The sequence below is a fragment of the Balaenoptera borealis genome (assembly GCF_965194805.1).
Source record: "Balaenoptera borealis genome assembly, chromosome: 3".
Classification (NCBI taxonomy): domain Eukaryota; kingdom Metazoa; phylum Chordata; class Mammalia; order Artiodactyla; family Balaenopteridae; genus Balaenoptera; species Balaenoptera borealis.
The window spans coordinates 118651603-118664281 of record NC_138866.1 but is presented as its reverse complement, the minus strand read 5'-3'; the positions used below and the strand labels follow the sequence as shown (position 1 = coordinate 118664281).

The 12679-nt window shown below is 36.6% G+C and overlaps 1 protein-coding gene across 6 annotated transcripts in view; it reads right to left on the bottom strand.

Annotated features, from left to right (window-relative positions):
* Nucleotides 1–12546, bottom strand: part of LRRC49 (leucine rich repeat containing 49) — a 127366-nt gene extending 114820 nt beyond the window's left edge. Inside the window, exons 1-6 of one of the 6 annotated variants that reach the window (XM_082383572.1) lie at nt 12185–12546; nt 11481–11537; nt 9198–9298; nt 4574–4767; nt 4128–4230; nt 2588–2791 (exon numbers count right to left, since the gene is read on the bottom strand). In XM_082383572.1, the coding sequence (XP_082239698.1) occupies nt 2588–2791; nt 4128–4230; nt 4574–4767; nt 9198–9298; nt 11481–11537; nt 12185–12232 (707 nt within the window). In that variant the 5' untranslated portion in view covers nt 12233–12546. The other 5 variants (XM_082383567.1, XM_082383568.1, XM_082383569.1 and 2 more) reach the window with 5 other exon arrangements.
* Between the last annotated feature and the right edge of the window lie 133 nt (nt 12547–12679).

Sequence of the window (12679 nt, the reverse complement as noted above, 5' to 3'; positions counted from 1 at the left end):
TACTCAGCCATAAAAAAGGGTGAAATCTTACCATTTGCAACAACATGGATGGACCTAGAGGGTATTATGCTAAGTGAAATACATCAGACAGAGAAAGACAAAATACCGTATGATTTCACTTATATATGGAAAATAAAAAACACAACAAAACAGAAACATTTATAGATATAGAGAACAAACAGGTGGTTGCCAGAGGGGATGGGGTAGGGAGGAAAGCAATAGGTGAGGGAGATTAAGAGGCAAAAACTTCCAGTTGCAAAATAAATGAGTCATGGGTATGAAATATACAGCGTGAGGAATATAGTCAACAATTATGTAATATCTTTGTATGATGAGAGATGGTAACTAGACTTATCATCATGGTGATCACTTTGAAATGTATAGAAGTATCGAATCACTATGTTGTGTAACAGGAACTAACATAGTGTTGGAGGTTGATTATACTTCAAAAACAAAGTCAGAGAAAGAAATCAAATTTGTGGCTACCAGAGGCAGGGGATGGGTGAGAGGAAGGGGAATTGGATGAAGGCAGTCAAAAGATACAAAACTCCAGTTATGAGATAAATAAGTCCTAGGGATATAATGTACAACATAATAAATATAATGAACACTGCTGTATGTTATATATGAAAGTTGTTAAGAAAGTAAATCCTAAGAGTTCTCATCACGAGAAAAAACATTTTTTTCTATTTGTTTAATTTTGTAACTATATAAGATGGTGATGTTCACTGAACTTATTGTGATAATCACTTCATGATGTATGTAAGTCAAATCATTATGCTGTATACTTTAAACTTATACAGTGCTATATGTCAATTATATCTCAAGAAAACTGGAAGAAAACAAAAACAATCAAAAAACTACTTACTCAAGGACTAAAAGAAGGACCTAAAAGCCATGATACTAAAGAATAAATGGAAGCTAGACAAACAAATCAGAAACTCCAAGGATCAGAAACTAGTAAAGAAGTCTCCGGGAGAGATGACCGGGAGCACCTAGAAGGAAATGCCTTAATTGTACGAAAAGTTTACTCCTCACTTTACTGAGTGAATGCTCTGGTGGCATAATCCTAGTGTGTATAGTTTGGACATATCTAACCTCGTAAAAGTCAATTTACATCTCCATTTCTTCATCTGTAAATAAGAGAGCTGATCTCTGAGGTCACTCCAAACTCTAATACTCAATGATCCTAAAATTACTCTCAATTCCCTCATGCTACCATAATGCTTAGTTTAACACTTGAACCAACTGTAGATGATAAACTACACTGATGGGAACTTTCAGGAAACCGCAGAAAAGAGACAAGAGCCTAGAACGCTGGGACATGATCTTGGAAAAAGTATCTTATATTACCATTGGCCAGCAAGAATAAAGAGGTAATTCAAGGTCCATGCTGTGGCGGGGGAAATAGCGAGGAAAGGATCCAAGTTTAGGTATGATGCTATATCTAAACTTCATGATAATATAAAAATCATTCTTGGATTTTGCTAAACAGCCTTTCTTTGTAGGCATTGCAAAAGCTATCTAGTAAAAAAGAACGGAAAGAAAAGTCTTGAACAAATCCCAAAGAAATTAGTGAGGAATTATGTAGCTGCACTACACAATAGAGCCTTATAAAAGGAACTGGGGAAGTTGATATAGGATGTAATATCAAATACACACTGAGAATATCATCTGAACAACAATCAATCAGGATAGTTGTCACTGGGTATCAGCAGGGTATTGGTTCTTGGATCCCCATGGATATCAAAATCTGCAGATGCTCAAGTCCCCTATGTGAAATGGCAGAGTATATGCAGACTTTAAATCATCTCTAGACTACTCATAATATGTACTACAGTGTAAATGCTATATAAATAGTTTCCAGGAGCATGGCAAATTCAAGCTTTGCTTTTTGGAACTTTCTGGAAGATTTTTTTTCAAGTATTTTTGATCCTCGGTTGAATCCGTGGATGAGAAACTGGATACAGATGACTGACTATAATTCGACAATCACAAAGTATCAAATGTCTACCCTCAGTCAAGCACTGAAAAGAATCACAAATGAAACACATAATCCTAATGTGAATACACGTTTAAAATATAACCTAATAAAACATAAAGGCCTGTGCCACTAACTACTGAAGCTTGTGCGCTAGAGCCCGTGCTCCGCAACGAGAGAAGCCACTGCAATGAGAAGCCCATGCACTGCAGTGAAGAGTAGCCCCCGCTCACCACAACTAGAGAAAGCCCACGTGCAGCAACAAAAGACCCCACGCAGCCAAAAATAATAAATAAATAAAATAATTAATTAAAAAAAAAACATAAAGGCCAAAGTCTGCTATTTACTTCCGCATAAGATACGGCACTGGAAAGCAACAGAAATAATAAAATATGCACTTAATAAATGTTACTTGGTTTGAATAATTGTCAGACTGAATCTCATAAAACAAATTATGACTGAATCTTAATCCATTTAAATAATTTTTCAAAAATTTTAGTCTATTAGTTTCTTAAGTATGATTCAATTTTGAGTTCCCATCTAAACACCATAGGATTCAACGTTAGTCCTAAGTATAACAAACAAAAACTGATCTGCAAAGATTACCTGTTTTTCCCCAACAGAAGGACACGGAGGGATCTCAGAGTAGAAAGCCCACTAATTTCTTCAATCTGGTTATCATATAAATCCAAGAATATTAGCCTCTGCAGATTAGAAATATTTTGGATCCGAGTTATAAAATTGTGTTGAAAGTTCAACAGACGAAGGTGTTCTTCCCCATCGATGATAGGACATACGGTCAGCTTTTGCCTAGAAAACATTTTTTAAAGTTAATAAGGTTCTGATTTAGCAGTCCGCCTCCTCTTACAAATATTAATAGTAGTATCTTCATGCTCCCATGCTGTGAGGAGAAAAAGATAAATAGAACCACTTCTTGCCTCCATGAACTAAGCATTCTAGATCTAAGTGTAATTCACTCATATAAAAGTCAATATACTTTGGCCAGGGTAATTATTAAAATTAAGTCTAGTTCTCATTGCATTAAAAAAAACTCCAACATTAATTATTTCACATAAAATTAACTTAACATCATAAAACACTCAATGTAATTGCCTTCTGCAATAGAGGTTGAGATGATTCAAAGAACCATGTCACATAACCAGAGAAGTGCATTTGCCATCAAGCCACTGCTCAGGCATTGCTAAGCTGGGAAGTTTGCTTAACCATTTGCTGTTAGATATGCACTGCTAAGCTAAAGGTATGCACAGCAGAGATAGTTTCCCTGCTGGTCATAGTGCTAAGGTAAGGTTGAAATCCTTCATCCACCATTCTACTGCTGATACTTTCCTAGATTTAAAGATGGGGATCAAGTCCTAAACATACTTATGCATTCAGAATTTTTTGAGAGTTTATTTTGTCCCAGGCTCTGTTCTAGGTGTTGGAAATACAGAACTCAACAAAACTCCCAGTGTCTGTGGAGCTTATATTCTAGTGGGAGGAGACAAACAATAAACTTAATAAGTTAAATATTTAATATGTTAGAGGGTGATAAGTGCTAAGAAGGAAAATAAAGCAGAGAAAGGGGCTGGGGACAGTCAGGGTCGAAGGAGTTACAGCTTTGGAGAGGGTGGCCAGGGAAGGCTATCCCTAGGTGATGACACTTGAGTAAAGATCTGAAGGAGGTAAAGACAGTGAGTCTACAGATATGTGGTGGAACAGCATTCCAGGCAGAGAGAACAGCAAATGCAAAAGGCCTAAGGTTTAAGCATGCTTGGTGTATTCAAGGAGCAACAAGGAGGCAGGTATGGCTGTAGCAGGGTGAGTGAAGGAGAGATTAGGCGGCTGTGAGCCAGTGAGGTAAAGGGAACTCAACTGGATAGGGCAGAGAAGCCCATGTGAGGACTATATTTTGAAGTTTTATCTATAGTACTGTTTTAGAGTATAGTCAAGCTCGTTTACATTATATAGATATAAAATTTCTCCACATACCCTTGGAAGAATAAATTTTAAAACTGGTAACAGTGATTATACCTAGGTAGGAGAATTAAATAGCAGGAAAATAAGAGGAGAGAGAGAGACTTTTGTACCTTTCAAATCTTGTACCATGTCTATAAATTATCTAGTCAAAAAAGTAAGTTGTCCTCACCTTTCTAGGGTCAACCTGTCTGAGTAAAGAATTTTCTCTTCAGAAGAACGTTGGAGAATGGGAAATGATGGCATTGATGAGCTCACCAAATTAATATGATCACCTATTGAAAATGATATACAAATTACTTGATTAAGAAAAAGCTTTAAAATCTTGAAACTATAGTCACCTTATATTTGGAGAACTCCGGCACCTACAAATATCCTTTCTAGAAAATATAGCTTCCATAGCTCTCCATATTTGAAATTAGTTACTAAACTTGAGCTCGTTTCTTTCCTCCTCAAACCAAAACTATGTGTTCCGTGTATACCAAATAATTTTTCCCTTGCCTTATAGATTGGTTGAAAGTATAGAACTACGCTAGTGCTATCTTTATCCCTTTATAATCCTGACTCCTAATACTAAATTTTAACTCTCTTACAACTGAGATGATAGTCCCTCATTACCAGATACATTTGGGCCAGCACTATGACAGCCCGGCCGGATTCTGGACTTTGAAGGTGTCTGAATGGAAGAATCTCCAAATGCTGATAAGGAGCTCATGGTAGTTTTCATTTCCAGCCCACATAATTCTGCCACATTTGTTGTGGATGAGATGCAGGATGATTTATTATGAGGTGAAGGGCTTATTACTCTTCCATCTCCTTCAAAATATCGAAAAATTTATCACAAAGCTACACAATACATGACTTTGCTACAGGAAATACAGAGAAAGTAGTTTTGGATAACAAATGTAAACCTCGCATCATCCATTTTTCTTTGTATGTTCAGCTACTATTGGTGGAGGATATTGCAGAGACCAAAGTGGATGTCAATAAATCTTGTACACTTGTAGTTAGGGTCCACAAGGTATGTGACACCCCTATGAGGTTTATAGGTTGTTGGCTAGATGTTGTCCCTGCCATTAAGTAGCTTTCAATCTAGTGGACAAACACATATGAAATTAATAAACTGTACAGAACAACATACACAAAATGCAGAATAAAAAAAACAATATATATTTATAATTTCACACATAAATGTGTCTGGTTATTTTTTACTTAAAGAAGATGGTCACAGATGAGTTTTGGGGGAGGTGGATATTAAGATATATTCTAAAGACCTAGAAGAATGTAGAATAGTTAATAAAAGATGCTGGGACGTTCCGTAAATGAAGTAAGACTTGAGCAATGGGTCAAAGGTACCAGTTTGAACACCAGAAGAAATCAACTCTATTTCCTTCTACAAAGAGAAAATTTCCTAAAAGCAGCAATCGATGCTGATGGGAGTGATAAGCAGTAAAATAGAACTTAAGGTACCACAGAATTCTACTGCTTAAACTGACCAATAAAGCAAAAAGATGAACCCAAATATAGGAAGCTAACATATTCTTTGGGAAGCCATCTTAAAATCAAGTTCCATATATATCATACTAAAGAACTGTAAAGCAGTGGTATTTACTAACTTCTCCAGGTATGCAAGATACAAACCAAAGTATCACATACCTCGCTTCTTGAACAAAATAATCAGTGCTCACATCCCACTTTTCTGAATATCATGAAATATCAGATAACTAATAATGATGTTCTAGAGTACAAGCATTCAGGATTGAGATCATGTTCATAAATGAACTGGTCTTGTGACATGACCAGTTGCTAGCAAGGTACCCAAGCAACCATGAGTCAGTAAACTGATTTGGAAATCAAAAATTGGATGGTTAAAAGAACAAAACCCAGTGTAAGGATAAACTGATTAAGGATTAACTGGTCAGCTAAATATGATAAAGGAAAAACTCCAAACAATAGACAACCTTGATTTCCCTTGTTAGCATCAGAGTTAGGTTTTTAAAATTATTTTCTTAAGGCTTCAAGCCATTCCTCAATTTAGAAGGCAGATTTAAATTTAATAAGACTTGGGATATAGAGGCAATAATCAAGGAGTAAATCTCACCAATTACTTCAGTGAATAAAGGAAGTTCATCCTCACACTTTTCAGCTCTTATCATACACAGAAGTCAAAATTACTATCTGCGTGATGAGCTTACTATCACGATCAGTATGAAATACATCATACAATAAATAGCAGGATATGAGAATGATTAGATAGAAAGGCCTTAAAATCCACAAGCAAGATAATCTAAATCAGGGGTCCCCAACCCTCAATTGTTAGGAACTGGGCCGCACAGCAGGAGGTGAGCAGTGGGCAAGAGAGCAAAGCTCGCATTACCACGTGAACCACTGCTTCCGTTACCACCTGAACCATGCCCCGACCCCCGACCCCGGCCGCGGAAAAATTGTCTTCCACAAAACTGGTCCCTGGTGCCAGAAAGGTTGGGGAGCGCTGCTCTAAATGACTGGGAACCAGAGTGATCTGCAATTGAAACATTCACATTTTTATGTGGATATATAAACACCCACATATATATACAAATATGGGTGTATCAAACACCCACATTATATGTGGAATGTTTCATCCTGCATATAAACTGCACTACTATGTGGCAAAATTTTAATTGAAGCATTTCCTGTTATTGGTGATTTCATATATCACTATTTAATTCACCAGATATGTAGCTTTTGTCTTCCCAATTAAATTTATAAGCTCCTTGAGAAATGGAGCTCATTTTACATTCTTTATATTCTTTGTAGAATCTAAATTCACTAGGCAATCAGTAAATTAACTAACTGATTTTCCATTATTAAGAGTAAATCAGAAATCCATTTTACATATATTATTTCCGTTAAAAAAGAAAATCAGATATTCTTGCATTTTAGTACAAAAATGCTGAATGAATTCTTTCATAATTAGGATCTCAAAGTGTTTAGAGGCATAATGGTCTATGTTTGGTAAGAGTCTTCATTGCACTGCACCCTGGATACATGGATGGATGGATGGGTGAGTGGATGGATGGAAAGATGGATGGACAGATGGGCAGTGGGATGGACAGAAGGCTGGCTGGCTGGCTGGCTGGATAATACAGTACATGGTCATATATGTGTCCACTCAGCCTTACCTTTGAGATTGTTTTGGTAACAAAAATCCTGTTTCTATATTTTTCATGATTTATCATGACCTTAAGAGTCAAGCACTGCCTCTTCCTCTCTATATACATATTTTAGAATTCTTAATTAAGGGATTTAATCAATTAAGGTCTGGTTAACTGAGATTTTACTGTATAGCGGTCCCTGGCTCTTACAAAATCTCAAGGATACAGGGGTTAACTCTTAACATTAATATAAAAAGCCTAAAAAAATCACATACCAAGTTTTAGACTAAGTAGCCTAACTAAAACATAGAGTTTCTTTACTTTGGACTGAGAGTACCACTGGTTAATTTATGGTGAGGGGCGATTATATATGTCCAATTAATTTTGAAAAATAGAAAAAAATAAGAATGAGGTGAAATTAATTATAATAATTGGGTATCAGGATGCATTCTATTAGATAGAGATTCCCCAACTTTTCCTGATAAACTGCTACTTATAATTTTTCCAAAGTTTTGTGCCTTTGGAGGAAGAACGGTGAGTACAAAAGTCAAGAAAACAGCTACACACTGTGTGGCCTTCTTTGCATGAAACTGCCTGGAACTATGGAGGAGGCACATTTCGAAACAATCAGGTACAAATGTCACAGAGAATGAATTTGAATAAAATCTTTTAATGTAAAAAATAGGTTTATTTTTCCCTAAAGAATTAATCTGTATTTTATGGGTCATTATTTATGTACACGAGTTTATTCATCTTTCAGGTTCACAAAATTCAGTGCCGCCATACTATTTCCTCATTAGCAAATATCTAGCAATACTTTAACACTTAAATAAACTTACCTAGCCAGACATACACAAATCTGTCTACCAACTTCCTCCTCTAACTCAAGAATACCTTGGGAAAAGTATTTAAGTTTTAGAAAACAAATTCAAGATTTATTATCAAAAATGTGAAGGAAATTCACAATGCAAACATAAAAAAAATTCCTACTTGAGAATTTTCAGGTTCACATTTATAGCTCTGTGCCTAATACAGTGTCTGGCACACAGTACACACTTAGTAGATACATACTGAATCGAACCAAAAAAGGCAAGACACATGCTTCCTACATTGTGGAACAGCAGTTAGGTTGATGTCATGTCCAGCAATTGACCAAGACAAGAGTGTAGGATATAGGAAAGAGAAAAGTCATGTCAAATTAGATGGGCCCAAGACGAAAGTCCAGAAGTTACAAAACAAAAAAAGAAAACTAATAAAATATTCAAAATCGCCACATGTTCATGCAGTAGTGAGATAAACAATCTAGAGAGGCTATACTCATCAGCCCTCTCATATAAACTCCTAGGAGATGGGGATAGTACTGTATGTAAGGATTCTGTAGTGCTTAACACTAGCACATTACAGATAGCTAACAGTTGTCGGCAACCAAGTAACAACTCAAATGTTCCAAAGAAAATTTCTCCTTGAATTGAAAAATACATTTCAGAAATATAACCAGATCATATGAGGCTGTGTTTCAAAAGGTGGTCCACAAACCACATACATCAGAATCACTTGAGGCATTACTAAAACGCACATTTCCAAATCCCACCCAAGGCCTACAAAATCAGAATGGGGACGGGCACAAGGGAAGGGAAGCACTAAGAATCTGCATTTCTAACAAGATCTTGGGGGATGCACACAAAAGTTTAAGGCCTTTGATATAAAATATCTATAATTATATGTGCTAGTAAGGGAAAGAGATAGCTTCTTTTCTACTCCTGACTTTCCATTCTTTCCACTGTTTCCTTATTCCCTAAAGATCTGTGTTCCCATACTCTTACCCTCACTAATGAGCTATTTTCCTAGTTCTAAGACATTATTTGGAAGATTCCTTCCCATTCTCTTGTGCAGAGCCCACCCCAAACTAAAACACAACAGCTTTTCCTGTATTAGAAATAATCTACTATGCTGTGTATATAAAATCAATTCTGATTTAAACAAATGCCCAATCAATTTGGTAACCAATGAATGATGTCATTTTTAATTCAAGTCTCTTTGGATCTAGAAATTCAACATTATTAAACAATATTACTTAAAGAAGATAAACCATATCTGATCTCTACTCTCTGACAATACCTTGCCTACTTGAGTAGTTTCTTTCAAGATCATGTTGTAAGAGTCGACCAGGGAATGATGGCGTTTCTTTATTTAGCTTGAATTCAACCTAAAAAACATTATTTAAGAAAAAAAATTTTTTGGAGAAAGTAATGAATATAATTATAAAATAACATAAAATAACCAATATATGTTACAACATAGATGAACCTTGAAAACATCATGCTAAGCGAAGAAAGCCAGGCACAAAATGTAACATATTATATGATTCCATTTATGAAATACTGAGAATAGAAAAATCTATAGAGACAGAAGGCAGGTTTGCGGCTTCCAAGAGGGTTGGGAAGGTGGAATGGGGAGTGACTGCTTAATGGTATAGGGACTCCCTTTTGGGTGATAAAAACTGAAACTAGAGAGTGGTGATGGTTGCACAACATTGTGAATGTACTCAATACCACTGATTTGTACAATTTAAAATGGTTAAAGTGGTAAATTTTATGTGATGTGTATTTTACCACCCCCCCCCCACACACAAATCAGAGTCAGTTTCATGAGGTCAGATGAAACCAGGCTCCAGTCTGAGCCACTTGCAATTCCTCCATACTCTCACCACAATTCAGTGATTACAAGAATCATTTTCTCAAAAGGAAAAGCAAAAAACATACAACAGAAACTAAATTCTGTTGAAAAATATCACAATGGTCTTATCATTAGAATTCCTTTAACAGTCCAATTATAACATAATAAAATTATATATCTAAACCTTCTAAGAAGGGTTTTCTCTAAATTTATTTTAAATTATTTGATAGGAGGACTGAGAAAAACAAAACCAAAACAACCTCTCATGATTAGCTACCAAAACCCCTAGATACATATCATAAAAGAATTATGATGTTTCTGATGCTACTATAAAAATTATAATAGCATTTACATTATATCCTTATGCACTATATGAGCTAAGGTATTTTCTCAGAATACATGTCCACACAAGAGAAAATGAGTGGTTTGGAAAGAATCTGGATGAGGCCATAGTTCCTAGAAACATACTATGTATAATAGTGGCATAGGATTTGTCCAATGAAATCAATCAGCAAAGCTTTGGAAGGAATCCATTAGGTCCAATTACAATAAAGAATATTTTCAATTAATCTAGCTAACTACTATTTATTCAAGATAATCAAATGGTCTATTTTCCAAGTGTTTATTTCCAGATACATAATGTAATCCACAGCTGCCTCCTTGACCAATGGTGTCCTTCCATCCACCTTCCTCATGCCCCTCCTTAGCCTTCTCAGGTTTTTATCTGTAAATTCTGCCCTTCACTTTAGAGTTCCTTCAGTGACACCTATTTAACAACTTTTTAGGAAAAACCTGAGTTGTGCCAGTTGGAGGTGTCCAAATTGGTCAAAGAAGGAAAATTTGTGTTGTGTCTTGAAACACAGTTGTGTGGGAGGTGGGTGAGTATATCTGAGAGCTGAGGTTGGGGCTGGGGGGGAAAACATGAGTATCTCAGAGATCAAATCAAAAGCCAGAAGTTACGGAAATGCCAGGGAGAATATGGGCAAACTGGGGAAAAGAAATAGCATTTGGCCTAATATATTTCCACTGCTAATCAATTATTTTCTGGAATGTTAGATATGTGCCCCCAAATTATCACATTTTATCTATTATAAGATTCCATCAGTAGTAAGACATGCCATTATTTTACCCACTACTAAGAAGGAAAAACTTCCCCAATTAAACAATGATGTGCCATCAGTTTTAAGAAGGGTCCTGATTTAAGAAATGTTTAGGTGTCAAAAAAACCCCACCTTACCTCTTGTAACTGATGAAATAAGATTCAGTTTTTAAAAGAGGTGGGTTTTTTTTTGGTTTTGTTTTGTTTGATTTTTTTAATTGATGTATAGTTGATTTACAATATTATATTAGTTTCAGGTGTACGACATTGCAATTCAGTGCTTTTACAGATTATACTCCGTTAAAAGTTATAACAAAACAGTGGTTATAGTTCCCTGAGATATACAATATATCCTTCTTGCTTAGCTATTTTATACATAGTAGTTTGTATCTCTTAATCTTATACCCCTAATTTGCCCCTCCCCCTTCCTTCTCTTCTTTGGTAACCACTAGTTGGCTTTGTGTAGGCAGAAAGTAAAAATTACCTTTAGATTAGTGACCAAAGTAAATATACTTAAATTTTCAAGTTTAGACTCTGCTCTTTAAATCATGCTATTTTGCAGAATATAAAACAATTTATATTCAATTTAAATACAAATCTGCTTGAATCTTACTTTGTTTTTTTCAGGAAGCGATGATGTTTGAATTACCAGATGAAGCCCACAGTTCACCTACAATGTAAAAATTAAACCATAAAATATGCTCTTAACTTATACACACACATACCTCCCCAAAATAGTACACAAAGATATAACAAAAAATTAGAATAAAACAGAATGCTCGCTTTTTGCTTGTTTCTGGTAAATTATCATGTTCTGGGGATCTGCTGAAAACAATAAAATCACAACTAAGAATTAAAAGGTTTCACTGTGATTTATCTTCCAAAATGTCTGCAGCAATTTAACCCTCTACTTAGCACCTAAAGCTTTTGACACTTGCTATTTCAGGTCTAAGTCAATAGCTCAGTGAGACCGGTGAAGGAGGTGGCGGTGCCAGTTAATATTTTCTTAATTAAAAAAAAAAAAAAAAAAGGAATTGACCAGTTAAAGGAATTTAAATGAAGCTTAGCCTTTCACAGCAGACCAGCTCCACCTTCTGGGAAGCCCAGATCCTGGACAAGACTTTGAATACCCATCACACAATATTAAATACCCTCCAAGTGCCTTGGTCCAGTCCAGGAATGTCAAGCCTCGGTCAGACAATAGCTTGCGTAGACTCAGAGGTGCTGGTCCCAATAATACAGCCCATCACCTAGGACAAAGACGCCAGTCAGAAAGGACGCTACGAATGGGAAGAAAAAGTAGGAGACCCAACCTACGTTGCTCGCAGCCCGGCCAGAAACAGAGCGGTATTTCCCGGGAATCATGGCAGGAGACAGTCCAAGAAGATCAGTTAGATCTGCCTTAGAAGTGACGCTACAGCACAGATTCAGAGAGAGCGCAAGGGGTCATCTCCCAGGCAACCCGCTCAGGAGTTACCATGGAAACTACCATTTCCGGTCTGGTCCTCCACCAAATCACTGGCCGATGCCCTCGTTAGAGCCTCTGGTTATATTTGGGGGGACCCAAAACGTCAGCACTTCCTAGTTCTATTTTCCTGGCCTCATAAAAACAGAGCGGGAGTGTGGAGAGGAGGATAAGACGGGGAAGAGGCCGTCCACCTCGGTAGCTATGACAACCACCACTTCCGGTCCGTCCCTCTTTACGGCCCACCTCAGCTGGGCCCGCGCGAAATTTGTATCCCTCTGCCTGTGGCCACCTGCTCTCAGGGGAAGCTGCAGGGAGGAGGAGGATCTCCGAGAGCCGGGTACTTT